Source organism: Microchirus variegatus, assembly GCF_963457635.1.
Source record: "Microchirus variegatus genome assembly, chromosome: 8".
Lineage (NCBI taxonomy): Eukaryota > Metazoa > Chordata > Actinopteri > Pleuronectiformes > Soleidae > Microchirus > Microchirus variegatus.
Window position 1 is genome coordinate 17660557 of NC_139809.1, and position 26463 is coordinate 17687019.

Here is a 26463-nt window from a genome sequence, read left to right on the forward strand (position 1 = left end):
ATACATGACGATTTAAGCAATTGAATTGGGGGGTTATATCTTCCACCACTAGATGTCGCCTTTGCTCATTTTGAAGCTGACACGCTGGCAACTCCCAGACTTTGAAGAATACGCTGCTTTCCATGTTTCCGTGAAAACACAACAAAGAGGTGCCTGTGTTTCTGACTTAAGCAGGAATAATGTCGGCAAAAGTTGTGCCTGAATGAGAAGCGGTTACAGTGGACCGCTGTAACTCTGATAAAACATACAAGTCGGGAAAGCCTTTGTTTTTTCAAGCGTCTTGCGCATTGTTGTGAACTATTGTTAGGAAGGACAGTGTTGTCCATCATAAAACTGCTATCTCCTACCATTTCAACGGTCCAGTGAACGCACCAGAGCTCCGACTCCACTAGTGCTGCAGCGGGGCAGGATTTTTCCTGCCGTGACGTCACACGTTTTTCAGCAACTCTGTCACTTGGATGGCGTAGATGTGGACGGACGGGGGGCGACACTGGTGGGCACCGAGAAGTTTACCAACCGAGTACGGTGGAGTTGTTTTAAACCGTGAACCGAACGAGCTAACGGAAATATCCTCAGTTCTCTGAGCAGAGTTTGGGTAAGTGACTTAGTTTGTGTGTTTTCGCTGTGATTTATTATTTCCACTAACTCGAGTTTTTGCTAAGAGTTGCTAACACACTGCCTGGAAACAAACGGCCGTTGTGGCTCGTGTGGTAGAACGTACACGTAGTCGTGTTTAAGGTTTACTTTTTACCATGTTACGGACTCCAAAACGCCGTTTCCCTAACGTGATGCGTTCAGGGGGTTCGAGCATCAACACCAAGTCACTGGTACTTTAATTTCACATTTTCTCACGTTTGTGGACCCTTGCACGACAAGAAAAGCTTTTGTGCAAAACGCCGTAAACGTCTCATTTCTGTTGACAGTAGTCTTAGTTGGAATGGAATGTTGAAATAATACTATTCTTCATAGCGAGGGTAGAACAGTGGGTCAGATTTATGCCTCTTAAAAAGTTTCTGACGCGAGAAAGTCAGTCTAACATTAGTTTATGACACACACACACACACACACACACACATACACACACACACACACACACACACCGAGGAAAGTCACTCCCAGTGCCCGAGGACACCACTTTTCTCACTGACTCATTTGCATTCACTCACGACATTTCAGCTGCTCCAGTGTTGCCTTCAGGTGACACGGATAGTAACTATACTGTGATCACATCGCGAGGAGAGGAGTTATATGATTTTATTACACACCACGTTGGAAAGCGCTCACAGTGTGTTGATAGTGGAGAATTTCCAATTTCAGTGTAATTGTGAATGAGGAAAATCGTCAATATTCCACGTGAATAATAACTTACCCTAAGGGGGGAGCCTGAATGTTCCGGTCATTCACTCATGATATATAATATTATTTTTCATATATATTATACATATATATTTTTTTCTAACCTTAGTAAGATTTGTTACCATTTTTTCATTATTTTTTAAGATAATGTGCACATGCGATTGGCAATTATTTTGGTAACACACCCAATGCAAATAGTATCCACTGTTAACTAGGGAGGTCAAGTGGCTTTGAGTCAGTTCTCAGTACTCGAGTACATACTTGCATACTTGAGAAGTACAACTGGAGATAATACTCGCCAAGTACAGGAGTATGCATACTTAGTATAGTATACGTACTATAAGTACGATCTCTTCTATTGAAACAGCAGTATACGGTACTTCCTTGTTCAACTGTTTAACATCATTACTGCCACCTATAGATTGTTGATAAATGAAAATAATTGTAATAAATGCATATATGTTATTATTTTCACATTTAAAAAATGTAACTTAATTTTTACAGTGCAGTGTGGACAATGGATACATTACAGCAGTGTAGAGTAGTACACACACACACACACACACACACACACACACACACACACACACACACACACACACACACACACACACACACACACACACACACACACACACACAAATATGTATAGTGTCCATATTATATTTAAATAAAAATACAATGACAGTGCGACAATGCATTCTGTGATACAAGAAGTCACCACCCGATGCATACTTGGTAAAATGGGTGGAGCGAGAACACTTCTGGGTATGAGAACCGTACTCTCTGTTCACGTACGTGAGTATGGATATTGAGAAAGGGCCAATGTTTTTGAGTGTTGTTTGTAATCCATGAAATCTGATCAGCAGTTGTGTTGCCCTCCACTTGACCTTTTAAAAGTATTTACTTTCCCTTTTTCAAATGCTCTCGATAACAACAGTATTGTCTGCAAACCAGACACCACAGCGATTCACCATGTGTTCATACTAGTTTTGGCTTCATTCATTCATCCTCCCTATGTTCTGGAGACTTCATGGCAATCTTGAGGTGTGGCATTTTAAATATCTGTCTCTGTGATTTTAACACTTGGGCTTTCCTTCACCATGTTAATAATTACTCAGATTTTAGGGAAACGTCTGAAGCGTCTGTTATCTGCAGCTCAGTCTTTACTGCTGCAAATACATTGAATTTACATCAGAAGAGTGCTAGTTCAAGTTAGGCTGCAGTCCCTCAAAAAGCAACCATTATTACTTTTTAAATGAACAACAACTGTATCATAACAAATGCAATAATGTATAAAACAATTAAAACTACAAGCAGTGCAGAAGTGCGCAATATGGAAAGTATTTATATTTGCTGTCCAACACAAATTGATTTCACATTTCTTACAGACAGGAAAATGTCAATAATTTTGTATTCCATTTTATCACATCGAAGCAATTTTATAATCTGCTTTCAATAAAACATAACACATTACAGTAACAAAGTTTTTGCTGGCCTGGTGGTCTTCTTTAAGTTAAACAGAACATCTTTCTTCTCTCATATTTGTGCACTGTATATCTGCAGCTCCATCTTCCACTTGGGAAATTAGCCCCCGTCTCTGGTTGTAACTCCCTGATAGCCCACTGTGAGAACTTTAAATCACAAACAGCGTGCGGCATGCTTATTGGCTCACTGACGCTAATGTAGGGCCCTATGAAATCCGTTTTATTTTTTCCCCAATTCCGTTTTATTTTTTTTTATTCTGTTTTTTTTTACCTTTTATACTTACTTTACCACCATAGAATGTGTGCTTGTTGTGTCAGTGAATAAAATGTCCACTGAAATGCAACTTTCTTCTTGAATCCACTGACTTCTCAATTGTTCAATTGTTTTGACTTAAGTTAAATCCTAATTAAATAAATGCCAGTGAATCTTAAAACAAGCCATGCAATGCTGGTCACATTTAAAAGTAAAATAATAAACATAAAAAAAAAAATGGTAGTGCCCCTCATCTGATGCAGACGGATTTCTGCGCACCGCCCCTGCGCTGTACTGTTCTCCCTCTCCTGCGCCGTGCGCTTCTCCGTATCCAACTGGATCATTTCTCTACACGCATTATTACCCCTACAACTCTGCAATTAAGGGAATAACAGATGCATCAGATGAGCCGATGTCTTTAGTTAACTGTTCAAAGAGAGAGAATGTTCTCTGCTGTGAAGTGAAAGTCGCGGGGAGTTCATAAGTTTCACTTTTGCGCAGAGACTTTCCAGCATTTAACAGGTGATGTTCCACAGTTTACTCGCCGTGTTTCGGCCGCCGAATTATCGGTGCATTCCTAAATATAACATCTTTATTGACAATAACAATATAACCGTAATAATCGCGTATTTGATGGTGTGACTTGGGTTACAATCGGCACCTGGACAAGGGGACGCTCGCCGGTTACATGCGCACTTGTTCCGCGGTTTAGAAAAAAAAAGTGTATATAAAGTAAATAAACAAGCAACACGCACTGGGGGAAACCCTGGCCGGGTGAGTGTTTGTGAGGAGATGCACGGGTGGTGCCACGAATGAGCGTTCCCCGGAACATTTCTCCAGACAAACGTTCCTTCTCCTCACGATGACAGCATTTCAGTCACATTATGTCAATTTCCGCGATATTCCGCGTTTAACATTAGATTCCGTTTTTATTGGCCAATTCCGCGATTCCGTCCGCGATTCCGTTAACACGGAAATCATAGGGCCCTACTAATGGGATGATCTCATTAGGAACCAAAATATGACAGAAAAATTACACCTTATTGACATAAGGTGATACAGAGGAAGTTTGATACACACAGTCGATACCACAAATCTATTGAAGATTCATACCAGCCCAGTGTAGAAGGAAGCACAACATCACCCATTGAACTGAACATAGGGAAAAAGACGGCTTTATATTTTGTTATAAAATACACGTCAGTGTTTGGTATTTATAAAGTTAGTGTCAGGGTATACTGCCTGCTTTCCCAAGTTGGAAATAGCCACAGGTTATTCCAGAGTGGTGCCATGCAGGCAGCTGATGAATGTGTGTGTACACGCTCGGCCACATTACTTCATTTCATGCACCCTCAAATTTAGAGACTGTAACATTAGCCATGAGATTGCTTTTTAGCAGACAATTTGCTCATTGTACAATAGTAAGCATCTTGTGTTTGTCTAGAGTTCATGATGCCTAAAGCAAAACTTAACCATTCTGTTTCTAGTGCTGTTGAGTAGTCTGACCCAGTCTGTGAGGTGAAACAGGATGAGTTGTGTGAGCTAGAATGAACCTTTTTTCATGGAAACACTGTGTGTAGGTAAAGACTAGGTCAAGGCATGTATGACTCACAACATGGAAAGTGTCATTATGTGGTGAGACATGGAGCTCGCTCACCTCATAGCCCCTTAAACTGTCACAGATTTAGCTTTGTAACCTGGATATAAAAATGCAACCGTTAAGTGCTGTGTGATGTAGTGAAAATTCCTTTCCCCCTAAGCTTTTTTTAACCACCAATGAAACTGGTCTCGGAAACAGTGAAAGCCAGATCCTTGTAAACATTTTTTCCCTTAGAGACAAGTGGCTTTGAGGCTTCTATTTTGTTTTCTATTTCCTGTGTGTACAAGAGTGCTCAAGCATGTCTCTCTAGTGAGGATGGATTATATCAGTTCTTCCCGCCTGAAGGGACCAAAGCTGATGGATTTGAAAGGCCATTATAGTGGCCTTTCTCTGCGTGTCACCATGCATTTCATGACTGTTTTCACCAGAGGACAAGATTGTTTTTACAATTGCACTTTTTCTTTTCTTTTTTTTTAATGTTTGGCAGCAGACTGGCAGGTGTTGCTGCAAATGTTATGCATACTGTAGCTTTGCTTTGTCCTCTAGTGAATTTTAGTCAAAATACCCTGATACTATGAACAATTAGTAATGGGGTCGGCAGTCCATTTGAGTGTACTGAATCCCTAGAATCGGTTCAATGATTCGTTCAAAGGATTCATTCACCGAATCATTCAGTGCTGAGCAGGACCCCAGTGCCATGCTACGTGACTCACGTCCTCCCTGAGTGCAGTACGTTCATGGGTCAGTGAGTGAGTGACAGTGTGAACAGGATTCACCTCCTCAGCCCACAGTTCACCAGTTCTCTGTGTGTCGGTTTTTCGCGAACGAGATTCACGTCCTCAGCCATGGTTCAGTTTGTGTCAGTACGTCCCGTTTTTCTTTTTTTACGCGCTTGTTTTCAAGTGCCGTAGCTTGACTCAACATTAGCCGTTAGCTTGGAGAAGGACGCCAAATTGTCATCCATTTCAATTGTCATTCTCATTTCGCTGAGGAGGTGAATCTGCGAGCTGCGAACGTGATTCACGTCCTCCTCTGTGACAGTTCTCTGTGTTTCAGTACGTACTCAAATCATGAGTGAGTCAGTGAGTGACAGCGCGAATGAATCGCCTCATCCGGGAGTGAGTGAGAGCAGCAGACAGTTCTTCTTACTGGTCCCTCCCCGCTCGGTGCACGTTGGCTGGTGTCGTTTGCCGAAGATTCACGAGTGAGTGATGGCGCCGGCGAACGACTTCATGAGTGATTCACAGAACGTGGCAGTTCCACTCCCGGCCGCCATGCTCGCTGCTGAGCTCAACTGAACTAAGAAAGGAACGAATCAGTTCATGAAGTGATCCCAGTCAGTTCGTTCACTCAAAAGATCTGTTCTTTCGAACGGATCGTTCATGACAGACACAACACTGAACAATACCCTTCTCTGTGTGTCTTACACTCTGTAAGTGGTGCTTATAGAAGGAAAGACAGAAAGAGACTTTGTGGTGCTTGTCTCCTTTTGATGGTTGGAAATTTTAATTTATATATTTTTTTAAAATGGCGCTGAAAAGACTACTAAGGAAGTCCAGTGATGAAGAAGTAGTTTATTTACCATTTTAAGCACAATGTCAAACACTGACTTATGTATGAGAATTTGTTTTTGTACTTTGTTGTAGGTTCCAGGAAAAATATATTGGGCATTTTTGACACTATCTAAAATCTTAGTTTAGTAAAGCAGATGATCTGGTGCCGAGAAAACACGCTTTTGTTTACATATGACTGGCATACCACGGAGACATCCCCGCATTAGAGGACAGCACACTTCTCTGTAATTAAGTGTTCTTTGTGCTGGACTCTGTGTCCACTGGATCCAGGATGAAGCGACAGACGAGCTCAGAGACAGACAGCATCTTTTCTGTACACAAGCATTAACACTTTTAGTGACACGTGCAGCAGGTTTCTGAGCAGCATGTCTGGTCTTGGCCTGATGTGTTTGAGATATGCTTTGTGAATGGTGTTTCTGATGCGAGACAAAATCTGACTCAGGTTTTTGAGGCCCTGCATGCTTTCATTCCTTTTTGAGTGATCACAGCACACAGACTATGTCTGTGTAGATACCTCCTATTCAATAATTCTGCTCTTGCATGTGTCATCTGAGTGTTGTATGTTTTCTGTAGTTGGTCTTCTGCCTAATTTGTTTATTCCCTGTGGATCCACTGCAGCATGGATGGATAAATAAATCTGGTCACAACAGAGAAGCTCTGTCCTGAATTAAAAATGCCAGTCTGTTGGGAAAAGTAAAATGGTAAATGATTTGTATTTATATAGCACTTTTCTAGGCTTGATGACCACTCAAAGCTGCTTTATACTACGGTTTGCCATTCACAATGACAATGAGGCTGTTTGATATTGATTGTGAATATATATTTATTTTACCACGTTGCTGACATTTCATTGAAAAAAATCAAATCTAGTTCAAATCTTTATAATTTTAGTGAAGAAATGAGAACACAGACTATAGATTTGTCTTGTTCTCTTCCGCTGCTGATACTAAAAATTGCACAGTTTTTAGTTTTCTGTGGGTGTTACATTTCCTCCTCCTTCTAACACCACCCTGCCTTGTGCAAATAACTGTTAGAATCTGTACTATTGTGCCCTACCCCACCCCCCACCGAATGTCTTGTCTGCTATTCCCATTTATTCAAGTGGGACATGCACTTACTGCAGGACAGGCAGCCTGAGGGAAGTATTTTTACCCTCATTGAGAAACCACTGAGTAACTTTGGAGCTGACTGATGGCATGCTAGTTCCTCTCATCTCTACACAGTCTACTGTGCACTGTGATGATTCTTACGTTTTAGTGCTCTCTCATTTTACACATAATGGAAAATGTGACCACAGGAATGCTGAAATAACAGTCTGTTATATGGCCTGTGGGTGGTTTCTATAAAGTTTGAAAATGGTCTGATGTCCCACTGTTGGACACTCTAGTGACTAATTAAATGAAAAGGTGTGTCTGTCTGTGTCTGTGTACATGTATGTGTTACCTCTTTAGGACATTTACTGGTATAAACACTGCCCTTGTTAGGCCCAGTAGTCCTCATGGAGACTGAAACCTGGTTTCCAGTGAGGCAGAACTGAATAAGTTTTTTTAGGGTAAGTTATTATTAATATAATCATTAAATTTTAAAGGCGCCTTATGTAAGAATGTGGCCAAAAACAGTTACTACACTCAGATAGGGCTGGGCAATATGGCCTAAAAATAAAATTGAAAAACACAAATTCTCGCACTCTTTTGTGGTAGCTGTGTTGTCGCTGTGTGTGCATCCGTGTGCATGTCCCGAGGGGAAACAAGTAGGAGGGGTTCCGCACGGAAAAGGTGCGCTGTAGTAAGAGGAGAAAATAATGTTGTCCAAGCGTGTGTGTGTGTGTGTGTGTGTGTGCATTGCGAACGAGGTTGCGCTTAAGTTTAGGACGGGGGTGAGTGACATAACACAAGCGCTACACAAATGAAGACGGCATTTCACCCAGTCAGGATCACTGTACTTCACTCTGGTGGACACGTAACGAGCGCAGGTTCAAAAACCTGAGCCGTCTGGCGAGTGGCGACACACGGGTTCCAGCGGAGAGTCTGCTTTTTTTCCTTTTTTTTGCCCCTCATTTTTATTATCGCTGTTCTGATGGTCAATAATGGACATTACAGCCATGTTTTGAGCCTAAAATGAAGTAGTACACTGTAGAATAATTTCCACCCCCGCATTACTGCTGTTGCTGCTGCTGTAAAAAAAAAAAAAGTCGACAAAAAATTTGACACGTGGACCTCGACAATCGACTCTAAAAATTTGTGAAATTCCCATCCCTAGTCTGGATACGTCTGTCTGGTCTTGTCTTGGTCTTGTCTTGGTCTTGATACCCTCTGGTCTTGGTATTGTCCTGGTCTCGGTTCAAGCGGTCTTGACTGTAAAGCCCAATTTATACTCCTGCGTAAAGTGCTCTGCGCAGAGACTGTCGAAGAGCCTCTACGTCGTCTCCGACTGCACAAAATATTTTTTAAGTGTCCGTCACTCCGTCAAGGGACAACGGAGATGGCAAGAGCTGCGATTGGTCCTCAGGACAGGCTGAGCGAAGCTGCTCTGTGCCGGCTCACAGTGTGCACTGAGCGTCCACAGACGCGGAGCTGATCCCCGCCGATAACGCCGCTGCCAAACGATAAATACGTCATATCTTAACACACACAGCACATGTTTAGACTCTAAATGGCCAATTTCTCGCCTCAAATTATCTTAAAACTGCGTTCCGTCACACAGAAAAGTGACAAACGGCAACTATTTCAACAACAACAGTCTTTCACTCTCGGACACCATTGATCACTGTAGCCAGAAGCACAACAACCTTGCGGGCGGGATATTGCAGCGCGTGTCCGTCACCATGACGCAGAAGTATAAAGGCTCGAGGCGTCTCCGTGGTGACGCAGTCGGATAACGCATTACGTAGTCGGAGAAGTATAATGTGGCCTTAAGTCTACTACAGACATTAGTTGTTTTTTTTTGGCAGACCAGTACAATAAATAAGACAAAAATTTTAGAATCCAGCTATGCATTATTGATGTATTGATTGATTTATTTTTATTTTTTTTATTTTTAATAAATATTTTACTTCTCTCCCTTTAGGTTCATCAGTGAGTGAAGATGATGTCCGATGCCAGCGACATGTTGGCAGCAGCCCTGGAGCAGATGGATGGCATTATAGCAGGTAAGCATCTCCTAAAACGCTAAGCACCAACATAACATTTGTAATTTAGTCATGGTGTGATTCTGTTGTTTTCTTAGCTGTGTTAGAAGCCTAAAGCAAGAAAGTATGTGTTATATTCTGAAGCACAGATGGTCACAGCCACTGACTGGCTGAGGTTGAGTCAACACTGATAACAGATTATCTCGTGTTGTTTTATGGTTCATTTCATAACGGACATTTTAGATAGCCATCGCGTGATTTCTGGAGGTCTCTTTGTGGCATTTAGCGTTTAATCTGCCCTCATATCGGCTGTTTGTTGAAAGGTATATAACAATAATATACACAAGTAAAACTTACAAACATGTCTTCATATGGGAACCTCATCTGTTGATACAGCCACAGATGACGAGGACGGCATTTGATCGGTGGAGGCCACCGTAGTGCTCAGGGAAGGGAGGGGGTGAGCAGAGGTGCACTACTGCGTTGTAAATTTCAGCCTCTCCTCTAGATGTCACTAGAAACTACTTAATGGTGCACGGAATTTTTACTGTGAGATTTAATCAGTATGGACTATGCTCTATGTGCTATTAATATCAGGAGTTAAGTGTGTAAGACTTTTTTAAATAATTATTTGGTGAGGTTGCTGTCATTCTTTGCATTTTAGTGCTTTCCTTTACTTTTCGCCTGTGTTTTTACCTCAGGATCCAAGGCTCTGGACTACTCCAATGGCTTATTTGACTGCCAGTCACCCACATCCCCTTTCATGGGCAGCCTGCGGGCACTTCACCTTCTGGAAGACCTGAGAAGTGTCCTGGAGATGATGGACACTGAGGAAAGGGAGAATCTGCGCTGCCAGATCCCCGACTCCACAGCTGATAGTCTGGTGGAGTGGCTCCATGGTCACCTGGTGAGAACCTTGTAAAAGGATTTAGTAAAGTTACTGTCAAAAATGAGGAGATTGCTCATTTAAAATACACATTTCATGTCATATTGAGTTTAATTTCTGTCTTCATTAGAACAGTGTTGTCTCGGGTCAGTTCCTTGTGGCTGGGCTCCATAAAGGATAGTTTTTTAAAAGCAGTTCATGTTAACATATTTAAAAAAGTGTATTAGAGGAAGAGGTTTTGTATGTAATGGTCCAATGGCTCCAAAAAATTTCATCACTGGTTTGCTGCTGATTAGGCTCATTCAGAGTGTTGTACTAAAAGTCCCATGACTGCACACAACAGGGGCAAACAATCCTGTTTCCCCGAGTAGACAAAAAGACGTTTGCTAAATAAAAACATGGCTTTCTGTTTTGTGCTGAATTTCCTGGGAATACGAGATAAAATGCTGGTGTTGTCAATGTCACAGTCAGTGTGCTGTAAGAAACATTTTGTACTCTTGGGAACCAGAGTGGTGTTTGGGAGAGTGATGGGCTGCAGGCCAGATAAATGCCAGAGTTTATGTGTAATGCTGTAACAGACTGAATTTTTAATCTCAACCATGTAAGGGTTTGTTGGATTAAATCAGGACAACCAGTCAACCACACTGAGATCATTACCAGACACCAAACCTTTTTTTTAATGAGTGAACTTCAAAACACTGATTACCCATGTCTTCACCTATAATAACATTCTATGACTCTTTGTTCCTGCAGTCCAATGGGCACATCTCTCTGAATAGTGGTGACCACTATCAAGAAAGACTTACCAGACTAGAAAGTGATAAGGAATCTCTGGTGCTTCAGGTACCCATCCAGCATAATCCAAAAATAAAATCTCATTTTATACCCATAGACCTATTCATGTGTGTTTTTAAAACCTGAGTAATGGCTTGGTTTCATGAAGGTGAGTGTGCTGACAGACCAGGTGGAAGCTCAGGGAGAGAAGATTCGTGACCTGGATTTGTGTTTGGACGAGCACAGGGAGAAACTCAACGCCACTGAGGAGATGCTGCAGCAGGTGTGTGTTTGTTTTCTCGGAACAAATTGTTTTTGTTGAAATCTTTGTACATGAGTTCCTCTGTTGTTGTAATAACAGAGGAATCATCTTGTGTTTATTGTCAGCTATTGAGATTACGATGGCAAATATATACTGTTAAAAGTGGACCTAGAATGGAAGTACCAATTGTTTTTTTGGTGTGTATCTGCGCCATTACCTCGTTTATGAAGCCATGAAGATTTCAAACAAGCAGTTCAGCCACTGCTGAGAACGCTGTGTTGTATTGTAATCTCGGGCTCAGAGAGATCTCTGAAAAAAACCCATTCTGGTTACGTAAACAGCAGCAGATCGTCCTGCTCCGGGCACTAGCCTGGGCACATCCGGTTGCGTACATTGAACCGCAGAAGAAGCACGTCCATTGTGGAGGTGTTTCACGTGCGACAGTGTCTTCTGACTCTGTGTCCAATTCCGGGGAGTCGTGGCGAAGCTATTTTTAAACACTGTTAAAACAGTGTTTTGATAATGAGTAGCAGTGCATCCACCGTTCCAGAGGGGGAGCTTCGCTTCTGAGAGCTGGTGTGCTGATTACGTCACATCCAGGTATTGGCCAATCACAAGACAGTTGGGAAGGCTTTACGCTGGCTGGCCAATCACAACACAGTCTGTTTTCTGGGGGTGAGGTTTCAGTCTGAAACAGTGCGACTGACGAGAGCTTCAGTAAGGAGAGATTTCTATCATCTCATTTACAGAAACTAGGAGGTTTTTGACCATAAAAACAAGTTGATGTATGTAAGTAGACCTCCATAACTCACATATTTATGTAGGACCACTCTATGGGAGCGTTAATATCTGTCTTTACCACAAAGCACTGACTAAGCCTTAATTTTTATGGAAATCAGCCCCATCGTCACCATGCTGTTGTAGGACAAACATACATACAGTCCTTGCCAGTGACCTTTGGAGATGTTATTGTGACCTTCACTGTTACTATTGTAAATATCTACCAAAGCAAATACCCATGTTACCAGTGTTATGTCTGCTCCCAAAAAGGTTTGTCTATAACAGTTGCCATTCTTCATTGTAGGAACTTCTGTGCAGAACTTCACTGGAAAACCAGAAGCTTGAACTGATATCTGAACTGTCCAACCTGAAGCTGAAGTTTAATACCAAGGAGAGAGTGGACTTTGATGACAGATTTAGAGACAGTGAGGTATATGAACATTATTCTTAAGGACAGGAATCCTCGTCTGCCAATTTCCATCTTCTCTCATCTAAGGATACACACACGTACATTTGCACAGCTGAATATCAGCTAAACAACTGAAACAAACCAGTCACATAACCACAATTCAAATCTATTCTTAAACTTAACCAGTTCCTTAGAAAAGAGTTTCTGCCTCATTAGGACCAGGTTTTGTTCTCCACGAGGACTACTGGACCTGACAGGGTCAGTGTTGATGACAGGAAAGGTCCTCAAGAGTTTATACACACACAGACATCAAACACTTATTCTTGTTGTCTGACACCTGTGTGTGAGAGGGACCTTTAATTTTACTGTCGGTCTCAAAGCAGCTGTGTTTTCAGCAAAAACAGAGAGAGTTTTTTATTATAGATGCTATTTGCTTGATTTAAGTTTCTATATAGAATTGTATTCCACAGAGTTCTTCTCTCACATGATAATTGAAAACGTTGAAATACATAATCTAAGTGTCTTCTTTCCCCTCTGGCACAACAACGTAATGTCTATGTTTTACTGAACGGAACATAAATCAGTTCTTCTTCACATGAGGTTTCCTGGAATTGTGTCACTGTTGCTGCTTTGAAGACTTTTCTTTCCTAGAAATTCAGTCCCTTCTAATTTGTAGATTAGTTTACATTTTAAACTACATATTCTGCTTTTATATAACACAGGACTCAGCACTCACAGGGGTCGCCTAATGTTTTATTTTTTACCTTTCTGTGACATGGATTTTTTTCTCCCCAGGATCTGATTCTTGAAATTAATGAACTGCGGTACAGATTGACAGATATGGAGAGTGAAAAGCTACTGTATGAAAAGAAACTTAAATCCACAAAGGTAAGTTGTCACAGTGATTATATGAAACAACCTTTCAATAATATCATTCTTTTTTAGGTTGTTTATTTATCTATAGGGGACATATTCTCCAGCTAAACAAACCACTGAAATTAATTTGATGTGCTTTGCCAATTTGTTATTTAATCTCCTCACTATGAGATGGCTTTTCTTTCATATCATGTAAATCCATATCCTGATGAGGAGAAAAATAAGTCATGCCATTGTGATATCCTCTCTGTATTATTGTAGCTCTTGTGCACATCTGCTGTTCATCAGTATTGGGTCAAAAAGACATGACATCATCTCATTGTTTCCTGCTGATAACAGCTACCTTTATGGCTCTCATCAAAATAATGAATTAACTGTTTGTGTTCAGAAAGTGTATTGGCTGTTTTTTAGGCTTTTAGTTTTCAAAGATTGTTATGACCTCATGATTTGTGAGGATGTTGCTGGTTATATCTTGAGTCAAACTTGTGGAGCAACTGCACTTTTTCAATTGCTAAACACAGTGTAACAGACCTTTGTCTGTGTTTTTTCGAGTTAACACTTTTCTATTTCTTTCTTGCATTCCTATTTTCTCTTTCTTACTTGGGTTGTCTCTACTGTAGTCGCTAATGGCCAAACTTTCTAGCCTGAAAATCAAAATGGGCCAGATGCAGTATGAGAAACAGAGGAAGGAGCACAAACTTCAGGCAATGAAGGTTTGCTTTTCTCAGGGAGACTGTCGTGCTTGCCATATGATTATGGTTTTGACCTCTCCCTTTGGCTCCTGTTCTGTTTTTATGTTTAGAGGAAACCTCCTTCCACTTGGTACAGATCAGCTTCCTTTGCCCTTTGAGGCAAATGGTGTCATATGTCACTCTACACTAAAATGCAGTGTTAAATGTGGCCATATGTAGATGTATATCACTTCTTCAGCAATACCAGTACAGTGCTTCACTATTATGCTTTACTTACTTGAACTTTACCTTTTATCCCTCTTTACTTTCATGCCTCCAACTATTCTTATCCTAATCTCCATAATGAATTATTTAATTTGTCTCCATGCATGATTCCTGCATCAGTGTTTTTTATTATCATTACCTTTGCTCTCATCTACCCTGGCCTGTGTCATCATCTGTGAACCTTGTGTTGTGGTTTGTTGTTTGTAGTGTGGGGGTATGCTGCAGGGGGAGGTGGCATCCGTGAAGGAAATCTCCTCACTGTTGTCTTCTGTTGGACAGGAGGAACTAAACGTGCTGAGGAGGCAGCTGGAGGGCAAAGATGGAGAGATGAGGAGACTACAAGATGAGACGGGCTTCAAAGCCATGGCCTTGAGCAGTGCAGATCTCTCAGACAGAGGTGGGCAAGCCGGTTGAGTCTCAAGCCTCTCGAAACATAGACATGCATGGCGTTGACTATCATATTCAGCTTTATGTTAAAGCTGCTGTCAATAAAATACTTGAGTCAAAATCAGTGATAAATAGTTATCTTATTCTGAAAGCTGTCACTGATCCGTACAGATCTAGTATAAACCTGTGTTTTGAATGATCATATCCCGTGGTCACAAAAACCACATCCGGAGATAGTTTAAGGATGTATGTGGCCACATTGTTAGCTGCATCTGTCATCAAGATGCAGTAGAGACTGCATCCTCAGCAGATGTCCTGACACATAACAGTTTTACAGTATTTTATACTAATTGGCACCCAGATGTTGATTTATATTATGTCACCCCTACAGTATACTGTTCATCACCATTTATGTTACAGCAGTGTGAGTAGTGCCACTTTCCACATGAGTAGTTGACATCAGTACAGTCACTCATGAAATGACGTGTGTATTTGCATAACGAACGTGTGAAAGTCGAACAGGGATGTATTCAGAACACTTGTTAATGCCAAGTGTGACCAGTCGTACTTAGCAGTGTCTACATACAATCAAGTCTTTCAAGCCTGATGTTAATACCAGGTCTGAAGGGGGCCCTTCAGTCTTTGCTCAGTGACATGGGTCTCTCAGTTTCAGGGATCTGTTAGTAAATCAAGGATAAACATTCTCTAGTATCTCAAAACACATTATCAATAAAGAGGTGGCCCTTTCTGTGAGCCACCACCACCAAACATGTTCATGAGATTGATGGAGAGGGGAGGATAATACTAACAACAGTAATGGACAGGATGTTAGCCAAACAATGGTATTGCTGACAGCAGCTTTAATATGACTAAGTGGTAATATCTGTGTATTAGCATTAGGCTAATTCAGAATTTGCAACCAACCAGTTTCTGTTTCATAACCCTTTGTCCTGTTTAGTCTCTCATCCAGATGAAACTCTTAGAAAGAGGCTGAAAGAAAAACGTAAGGGGGGTTTTTATGTTTGTGTTTATCATTGCACTTAATTACTGCACCCATCTCAACTCCTGTTTGCATGAACGAGCATGAGCCATCTGAACTCTGCTTGTCCATTATAACCCACTGGAGTGCCGATAACTGACCACAGAACACCAACCCTCTGTTAAACTGTTGTTTTTCTGATTTTGCAGAACAAATCCCAAGGTTGTCCAAAGCCCTTATTAGTTTGTTGTTTGTGTCCAATCGGGAACAGCAACAGGGAATGTCTGCTTTTCTGTTTTCACTAGGAATGAGGAATGAATTGTGTTTGTCGTAACTGTTGAGGCTGCTTACTCATCCTCCTACCTTATGTCCTATAATAATCATCTCTTCCCCTTAATATCTGTCCTTAAACTCCTCTACACCTTCAACTGCTCACACCAACAACCGATGTGTACCCTGCTAACCTGTAATGTCAGTGTCATGGTCAGTGTTGTATGGCAGTCACTTTGTAAGCAAGTTGTCATCTTATTTGTGCCTTCGTCCATCAGTGACCTTTTACATAAGTGGAACACTTTCGTTTTAGTTTTTTACTGATTGCACACTCTGTGTCCTCCTTCATTTAACATGTGTTGTGATTTGTTCACAAGTGGGCAGTTTATCAGTCCACACTCAACATTAAAAGGCATATTGTGGTGAGCCACTACCGATTAATGAAGGGGTAACAGCTGTTACTGTACACTAACAAAATAGTAATAGTATGGTAATCTTTATTTATTTTTAATGCAATTCCCAGCTCTTGTTTACAACAATGATAATAATGAGATAGGCCTCTTTCCTGCCTCTGTCTGCCTTTCTCTCTGTCTGTACACACACATGAGCTCCACATATTTTGTTCATCCTTTGAGACAGGTTGTGACAGCTCTCATAAGTGTAATATTTTCACATGGAAATATTTGATAATTACCATATTATAAAGATTAAATGTATATTCCCTTACACCAAACACATTTATTCCTTAAGAAATAAGATATTACTATAATTGGTTCCTATTACAAATTACCATACTATTAGTATATTGTTATATTAAGTATATTATAGTAAGTATATTAAGTGCTACTAATAAATAAAAAATGGAAGGGGCCCTGGTGGTTTGTTTTGAATGTACAGACGGGTCCAGGACTTTAGAATAAACCAAAAAGATAGAAATGTCACTTTTCAAAATATTATGGGACCTTTTAATGTGGAGGGTTGACTGTGTGCAGAGTGTGTGTTCTGAAAAAATATTATTTTTGAAATATTCTTCTAAACTTGTGATTGTGGTTTTGCTGGAATTTAATTCCAGTAGTAGTGCACCCAGTTTGATCTGAATGCTTTATATCGTCTGTATATTCAGGCTTATTGTCCATCTCCAAATATTAAAGCTTCGTTAGTGCAACAGTATCTAATGCATTTTCTGTCCTGATTAGATGTGGAAGTGCAGAGAATGAAAAAGGCAGTTGAATCTTTAATGGCAGCCAATGAAGAGAAGGTACGTTTGACAAGTTGTGATAAACTTTGTGTAACACCAGGCGACCAACCTTCACACACTGTGCTTTTCATGTCATTTGCAGGATCGTAAGATTGAGGAATTAAAGCAGTCGTTGGTACGGTACAAGAAAGTTCAAGACATGGTGATGTTGGTGCAAGGGAAAAAAGGTGAAACTTCTCCAGATACATGCACCATAGTACGTTACATAAGACTGTGCTTAAGAATAAGGACATTTGTAGATCAGAGCCCTTATTGGTGTGATTAACGTCCAGTGTATAACAATCGGTGACATCTAAAGGTGAGACTGCAGATTGTAACAAACAATCCTACGCTCACCCCCTCCCTTTCCCATCAACAAACTAGGGTGGCCTTCACCAACCAGAATCTTTGTTAATCTTTGTTTGAGGAGCACACTCTGGCTGGTTTGTCTGTTCAGGCTGCTGCGGTGTAAGATGGGGGCATCCCTGAAGCAAGGCCTTTGCCTAAACTATATATAAAATGCTTACTTTAAAGCTAGAATAGTCGAACAGTTTTCATTTTAAAGCGATTGTACACTTAGACATTCTTATGTGTGCTATATTCACTATCTGCCACTAAACTGTACTAAATATAACAGCCTTAAAAGGATGCTCTCCAATTTGAAACTGAAGTCGACTGTGAAACAACAACCCTTTGTTCGTCTGCTTGTTTTCCTTTGGGTGTATTTGTTTTTCTCCGAGCTGAATGTCTGCTGTTGCACTGGTTTATGTAACTCTGTTGTTTGTGTGGGGATGGGTATTGAAATCTGTTTCTAAACCAATGGCATGTTGTAATTATGAACGACTGTAAGATTGATGAGCTGCAATGTAAATGTTGAAACTGGAGATATTAGAAAATAGATTTTAAATTTAGTATTCTATAAAAGATTGATTTCCAAAATTTTCTGGTTCTACTTTTGAGCGTGTGTAAAATATTTAGTAATATCCTATAAAAGTCAGTGGTTTCACTTACATCCTTATTCTCTACTCCAGAAGAAGCCAAAGATAACGAATACATTGAGAGTCATGGTGATGTGTCCCTCTCATTTCTGTCGACCATCCTACCGCCTGTGGAGCCAGAAAAAACTGACGAAACAGATGTTCAACGACTGAAAAGGAAAAGCCCAGATGAGGTTTGTATGGCGTCATGTGATCTGGTGTCAAAATCATGATCGCAAACATAAAAAAGAAATGGTTTGAGTTGAATATATAAAAGTGTAGAATATGAAATGTAAGCTTTGTTTAAATTTTTTTTGGTTTTGTTTTGTTAATGTTATTTTCCTGTTGTATGATTAATTATCTGTTGTAATGTTTTGCTTTCAAGCAGCTTCAACTGTCATTAAACTCTAAAGTGGCAGTAAAATGTTATTCAGTTCCTATAATTTCACACTTTTGAGAGTGTTTGACAGCTTGATGTGCAATTAATCAGATAAAGTCTCCTGAAGCATGCCATTTTAGTCTGCTGTGCACTTGATAAATCTATGTGTGCAGTGTAAGTTATTACTTAATGGTAAAGCGACTTTTTTTTTTTTTTTTATCATTCTAGCTGGAAATTCTCAATGGAATGAGTTTAAATTCTTCACCTTCACCAAGCCCATCAGACCCAGAACAAGTGTCTGAGTCCACACCAACAGATGTGGAAAGGTAAATGTAGACTGCAGCGCTACATCTAAGCTGATGCTGGAGTGTTTTTTTACTTTTATAAAACCACTATCTATATTTACAAATTAATAATGAAAAGTTATTGTTATGGTTTTGTTATTTCAGCAGCCAGGATACCACAAAGATGAGCAGCCAGGAATATCTGGACAGGAGCAATAATGAAAAGGTAAAATAGTAAAAGTAATTAGGAAAAGTCCATTATTAAACCAAGTATATCCGGTTAATATTGCTACGTTTTAGTGTGGAGTTGTTGCTTAATTAAATTCTCTTTGTCTCATTAGATTTAACTCAAAGTCCAGCACATAATGTCTAAAAACTGCTGCTGTAGATGAGTATTTTGTTTTGTTTCTTTCAGAACACAAGTGAGGAAGTCAGTAAGCGGAGTGCAAAGCCACCTTTGAACCCCTCTGCCACTTTACCTGCCGCCACCACAGACGATGAACCCTTTGGCTCAAGAAAGGCTCGTTCATCTTTCGGAAAAGGTTTTTTCAAGATCCGTGGGGGCAAGAAAACCGGCAGCTCTCCTAACCTTGGTAAGAGCAGAGCTCATAATCCTGCATAAAAAGTAATCTCTCCATGTCAGTTTGCAACTGACATATAGATTTATAGAGTGACATTTTCTTGAAAGATTTTTCTTCCACCATGCACAGCATTTTATTTTCCACAGCCACACCCGTGGAGTGTACTATATGGACCGTAATTTGCAGCCCACACAAACTGTGGTCCCCATTTAATTATGGAAGTCTTTTTTTGCGTTGCCCTCCGCGCTGTGTGAACCAATGACATGTATGTTTGTGTTTTCCTTCCACCTTCCCAGTCCCTGTTATTTCAATCATAATGTCTGCCCTCTTGTCTTGTTCTTTTCCTGTTGGACACTGTCGTGTGTTGCTTTTTAACACATGAAGACCGCAGCCGGAGTGCGAGTGCGCCTATGCTAGGTACAGTATTGACCACAGGTCATTGTAGGTTTCTTGAGCTTTACAAGCAAACGGAACTGCTGGTTTTCCCCATATATTTGTTCATCTGTTCCTTTTTTTTTTTTAACTCAATCCGCTGACATCCTCTCACATTTCAGTAGATGCAGTACTTTAACAACCACACCCTCGTCGCTATCCACTGTTGCACAATTGTTGGCTGTCCCAACATCCAGCCCGTGTGTTGTCTCTGTTGATGATTTGCCTGTCTGCCTGCATGTACTTTGTTTACATTCTCCCTTCCCCAAACTCAAACCTGTATAGAACTATAGTAATATAGTAAATATAGAACTAATTAGATTCCTTTACTTCTAATGAAATAAAACATTATTACATTCTGAAGCTCTTTGCACATCAACAGCACGGAATTGCGATTCATTTTAAGATGATTTTTCGAAGAACTCTCACTATTGACATCAAACATCACAATTAAGCGAATCAAATTTAAAAAGAGGGTGGGAAATACACCTTTCACATCAAAAAAAAAACCATAACCTGTGCTGTAATTTTACTGAATAAAAAGGAGAAGAGAAATACATGGTTTCAGTCAAAAATGAAGAAGAGATTTATCATAAAAGCTTCAGGACAGACTAGGATTGAGCATTTGAGGTAGGAACAGTTTGTTTGGAAACAGTCCCAGCTGGAAGCTAAACTTTAAAAAAAGGGCAAAAAAAGTTGTGTGCCTCATTGAAAATATGTTGCTGATGTGAAAGCTTACATTTACCGGATACAGGTCCAAAAAACATGAATAAATCACACGTAAAAAAGTTGTCTGAGGTGCAAAGGTCTTGAGTCTGACATTGGTCATGTCTAAATGCATGTGCTAGAAGCAGAGGTGGAAAAAGTACTAAAATATTGTACTCAAGTAAAAGTACCAATACTTTGATAAAATATTACTCAAGTAGAAGTAAAAGTAGTTCATTTGAAATGTACTTTAAGTAAAAGTTACTTAGTTACTTTGCGTGGGGTGTGAGGGTAGTAGAAATATGACAAGGTCAGAAATCCTAAACTATTTTGGAGCTCATGCCCGGTGCAACACAGGATATGATGTCACTTTTGGCGCGCATCCTCTATGTTCACGCGCCAGTGCTGGTGATAATCACATCGTTCTGGTGTATATTTTCCCCCTGTAGGTCTTCATTGTGCTGAATGTTTATTTTTACTCAGTAACGGATAGGATTTATAAAGTAACTAAGTACAATACTTGAGTCAATACGTACTCAAGTAAAATACAAAATCCTGATTTTAAATTGGACTTAAAAAATACAAAATACACAAAAAAAAGTATTCAATACGGTAACTTGAGTAAATGTATTTGTTTACTTTCCACCTCTGGCTAGAAGTGATGATGCCCGCAGCTATGACCTCTCCATCTGTCTAGCTCTAGGATTATTGTGTTTTCTGCATGCATGCGTGTGTGCGTGTTTGTGTTTGTGTTTCTCACACTGATGATGTTCTGTGGGAATGTGTTTGTGTAGCCGAGACCGAACGACAGGGCACCGACCACCTGGATTTGGCTGGTCTGCCGCAGAGGTCGGCTAACAGCGACAGCACCCACACACTTCCTACAACCCCAGAGGGCAGGAAAAAATCCAAGGGAATTATGAAACTCTTTGGGAAGTAAGTAGGAAAGGAAATGAGAATATTGGAATATCTTGCCTTGTAGGAGAATTTATGAATTAACTAATATAAAATAACAATTAAAAAAAACATGGTTAAACAATTAAAATTCCTAAGGATAGAAGTAAATCATATCAGCTGAACATAATTCAAATGATTAATTTACTGTGGATTTTTGTATAATTCTTGTAAGAATTTCATAATATTAAGACTTTAATGGTATGTTTTTAAGGCTGAAAAGAAGTCAGTCTACCACATTCACCCTGGACGACAACCTACCAGAGGGTGAGTTCAAGCGGGGTGGTGTGCGAGCCACAGCAGGACCCAGACTGGGTTGGTCACGTGACCTCCAACGAGTCACCAAGTAAGTCTGTGCTTTCAGCCTGAATAATGAGCCTCAGAATGTGGTTTCTTTGTGTTGAATCTGGTGTGCAGTGACATTTAGGTACAGTGCAGAGATTTTCTCACAAGACAACAAACATGGGATCATTTTTTGTACTCAAAGGTGTGTCTGTGTGTCTTTTTTTTTTTAATTCTCTTTCTATTGTGTTTGTCTTAGTGATGTCGATGCTCCCTTTGCACGCTGGTCTAAGGATCAGGTGTGTGACTGGCTCCAGGAGCAGGGTCTTGGTCTTTATGTGAACATGTCTCGTGTGTGGATCTCCTCTGGACAGACGCTGCTACAGGCCTCACAACAGGACCTGGAGAGGGTGAGATGTAGTAGAAGATTCTTGAAGATGTATTGTACTGTGTATTTCTCTGGGATACATAGTCCTTACTTGTTGTCTGTGTGGGTGATTTAGGAGCTTGGCATCAAACACCCACTGCACAGGAAGAAGCTGCAGCTGGCTCTCCAGGCCCTAGGCTCAGAAGAGGAGGAGAGTAAGGGAAAGCTGGACTACCACTGGGTGACAAGTGAGTACTCCCTGCCACTTAGTAATGAACTCAGGTTTTTAAAGTGTGGTTGTATGAAATATTTATATATTATCTGCCCTTATCGCACCGTAGTGTCCATGATTCACCTGAGCTCAGTCTCACTGATAACATGACTGCATGCTTGGACAGAAGGAAAATTTGATTTCAGCCACCTAACGAAAGGCTCGCTAATAAAACTTAATTTTGAAAACACTACAAATATGTTTGCTGCTCTTTATTTTGGCTGGTTGACAGCCATTTCTGGCCAGAAACTGAAACTTCACCAGCGTCCATTGAGAAAATCAGCAACTTTAATGACGGTGCATACAGGAGTTGCAAATCTGCTGCTGCCCTCATCAACACTAGCATATCATGTTTGCTTGATGATTTCCTCAATGGACTTTGGTATGGGAGATGAACTGGGTTTTAAACTAAGCTGCAAAAAAGCAGCAAACATATTCTACTTATGTGCGCGCACATTTTATTAGTTTACCAGTGATAGTGGAAGTGATTCTCCCAGCCACATCCATGTAAAACTTGATGATTTTTGCCCTTTCATTTTTATCAGTTTGTCTTAAAATTGTCAACTCCCTCCTCTTCCTCCCAGGGTGGCTTGATGACATTGGTCTTCCTCAGTACAAGACTCAGTTTGATGAGGGCAGAGTGGATGGCCGCATGTTGCATTACATGACAGTGGTGAGTGTTGATAAGATACTGTATGTGCGCGTCCTCCACAGAGCCTGCAAATAAGTGGGTCTGACAACTAGTGCCGCCTCACATTAGGATTATCACAGAGCTGTAGCTGTAGTGGAGACGGCCTGTTCTCACTCTCTGTGATATTTCTGACAAAGATGAAGCCTCTGGCTGAAACAAAGTGACGTTTATGTTAATGTTATGTAATGATAGACACAATTTGATCAGAACTTTGCTTCTATTGTTGAGATTTTACAATATCAGCGATGTCTTCCTTTGTCCATTAGGATGACCTGCTTTCTCTGAAGGTGGGAAGTGTCCTGCATCACCTCAGTATCAAGAGAGCTATACAAGTGCTTCGACTCAACAGCTACGAGCCCAACTGCTTACGTCGTAGGCCATCAGACGAGGTTTTGTAGCACCATGTTCTCCTGATGTTGCATGTGATATTCGTTATGCATAATGTGCTCATCCTTTTTCTGTGCTGTCTGTCTGTAGAACAACATTTCTCCAGCAGAAATCTCTCAGTGGACCAACCACAGGGTGATGGAGTGGCTGCGGTCGGCGGACCTCGCTGAATATGCACCCAACCTGAGAGGTAGTGGTGTGCACGGGGGTTTAATGGTGAGGAAGCCTTGTGTTTGGTCTTTTTTTTTTTAAATGCTGCCTCTCCCAAATGCATCCACTCATAAATCTCCCCACACCTCAGGTTCTGGAGCCACGGTTCAATGTGGAGACCATGGCGTTGCTGTTGAACATCCCCCCGAACAAAACTCTGCTGCGTCGCCACCTTGCCACACATTTCAACCTGCTCATCGGTTCAGAGGCTCAGCAGCTCAAACAGGAGTGTCTTGAAAACCCAGACTACACCCTGCTCACTGCCACCACCAAAGTCAAGGTAACACAAGTGCCTGAGAGAAGGTGTTATTCTTCTAAATCTGGTGAAACTCCCAACAAGATTTGTCATTAGACTTCAAAATGGTTAAATCAGTTTTTCCATTCAAGATTATGATACAGTGACTGTCTCTTAACCTCACACGATATACTATAACTGGAAATGCTAAAAACTAAAGTCATGTGCACAATATGGAGCAGGTTTTTGTGCATTTCCATTATGAAAAGTACCAAAACAACCAGCCCCTACTATTCCATTCTTCTGCACTCTGTCCTAGCTCCACCCATGACAGATCAAAAAAATATTACTCCTTTTCGATCAGTGTAAATATCCCATGGACGAGGAGACAATTCAACACCCACATTCTATTCTGGTACAAAGCTTGACGTCTTGTTGAGACAAACGGCCACAAACAGGGTCTCTCTGTTCTCTCCTTTTTCACACCAGCCAAAGAAACTGCCGTTTGGCAGCTTCGGCAGTCTGAGGAAGAAGAGGCAAGATGAGAATGAGGAGTATGTGTGTCCAATGGATGTGGAAATGCCAAAGGGCAGAAGCTTCCAGAAAGGCTTTGAGCTCCAAATCTATGAGGATGAACTTGACAGACTCCAGCAGGTGAGTGAACAATACGTTTGGCCTTTCTGACTTTGAGCAGCATAATTCAAACACTTAAGAATGGATTTTGAAGAAATGTTTAAGAAATTATTGGATGATGCAAGTTTTTTTTGTTGTTTTTTTTAAACAACAAAAAACTTTAAGCTTGTGAGACAAGTTTATGATATATAACTATGCAACTGTATAGTTTTGTCCTGTGGTTGGGAACGGTGTAGAGTGTATTCACACTTTGGGAAACTATATGATTGGTGGAGAATTGATCGACTGTGTGATAAGATGCTTCTCTTCTCACAGATGGAGGACTCTGAGGGAACTGTCAGACAGATTGGAGCTTTCTCTGAGGGCATTCAAAACCTGACTGTGAGAATCTTCTCACTCATTGATATCATATATATTACAATTTGGATGTGAAGCTCATATTTCTTTTCCTTGTTTTTACATTTACCAGAGCATGCTGAAAGATGATGAGTTCTTCAAAGAGATTTCAAATTCACCCAACCCCAGCGTAACAGATGAGGACTCAAACGCATGAGACGCATCGGGCACCTTGAGACCTGGTCCTGCTGTGAATGAAACTCTGTGCCAACTCTGACCACTAGACACGTTTCAACTCGAGAACGCGCCCACATTTTAGCCTTTTTAGCGTTGCATTCAAAGAGATGAGCCAAAAGTATTAGTGTCTTTCTAGTTTCTGTTTTGAACGATGGTGTCATGACAGCCTTCAGTCCAGTAGCCACTATTCCTCCTGAACTTTGTCTCATTACTGTCGTCGGATGACAGAGGGAACACTAAAGGCAACACCACAGTTTGCCTGCCAGCTGGTTTCTGGAGATCATTTTGTACTGGGTTACGAACTGGCATCTTTCTTTTTATGACAGAACTGAAGTGTCAACCAGCAGAAAGATGACATCTAGAATATGCCGACATAGATTTAATATATATATATAAATTGATTTCTGACTGTAGAAATATTGGGAAAATAGTGTAAAGTAATAACTGAGACAGCTGCTATGTTTTCTACAGAACTAAACCCTGCTAATTCATTGATGTGTCTAATATCGTATCCTATTCTGGAGACTAACCAGGTTCTCACTACTCATCCGTAATACTCTGCATGCATTTGCACCAATACATATCATACAGTACAAAACCTAAAGAATATCATTGCATGGTATTGAACTCCAACACAATTATACAGTGTATGAGTGTCTTATTTTGTTAGAACCATAGATTTTAATGGAAACCTGATAACTTGCAGTTATTTTTGGAAATAGAGTTGTTGCATTTTTACATTTGTTATATAAGATGATGTAATGGAGCGTGTGGCCATACCTAAGAAGATAAAGTGTGTTCTCTTTTCTTTTTTTTACTATTGTTTTTAATGTTTAGGACCAATAAAGTAATTTAAATCACTTGGGCCTTTTCTATGGAAAAGTTGCTAAATTCCCCTCAATTCTGAAAGGGCAAACATTTATCCCCAAATATTAAAGACTTAAGCAACATGTCTGTGAACAGGTGTGAATTATTGACTTTACACAGGAATAAAACCAGTTAATGACAGTTGTATTCTACTGCATTGATATCATCGCTGAACTCCATATATGTATATGTATACTCAACAAAAATATAAACGCACAAACTTGAAATGGTGAACAAAACTAGAATGTCATGACATTTGCTCAGATTCCTGATGCATTTGTTTATGGAATGATTTGTTTTGCTCAAACCCAGTAGTCCAGTGTCACTCGGCCACTCCTATTGACTACAAGCTCAGCTTGCGTATTTCAACTCACCAGAGTCATGGAGCATGACAGAGTGGTTGTCAATATGCGTAACCAGTA

At 40.5% G+C, this 26463-nt stretch overlaps 1 protein-coding gene across 3 annotated transcripts; it reads left to right on the plus strand.

Moving 5' to 3' along the window:
• The first annotated feature begins 462 nt into the window (after positions 1-462).
• On the plus strand, positions 463-26096 carry ppfibp1b (PPFIA binding protein 1b). Of its 3 annotated transcripts, none has more exons than XM_083893287.1 (27): positions 463-595; positions 9337-9418; positions 10099-10304; positions 11037-11126; positions 11227-11340; positions 12404-12529; positions 13304-13396; positions 14620-14737; positions 15686-15730; positions 17173-17234; positions 17317-17401; positions 18245-18384; positions 18798-18895; positions 19019-19079; positions 19269-19446; positions 19819-19851; positions 21366-21507; positions 21740-21871; positions 22067-22217; positions 22311-22422; positions 23030-23118; positions 23403-23525; positions 23614-23739; positions 23825-24013; positions 24458-24622; positions 24917-24982; positions 25071-26096. In XM_083893287.1, the coding sequence occupies exons 2-27, from the start codon at positions 9355-9357 to the stop codon at positions 25152-25154; spliced, it is 2892 nt and encodes a 963-aa protein (XP_083749413.1). In that variant the 5' UTR covers positions 463-595; positions 9337-9354; the 3' UTR covers positions 25155-26096. The 3 variants fall into 3 exon arrangements, with proteins under 3 accessions (XP_083749413.1, XP_083749415.1, XP_083749414.1); XM_083893289.1 differs by having other exon boundaries at positions 19022-19079; XM_083893288.1 differs by having other exon boundaries at positions 18248-18384.
• The last annotated feature ends 367 nt before the right edge of the window (positions 26097-26463 follow it).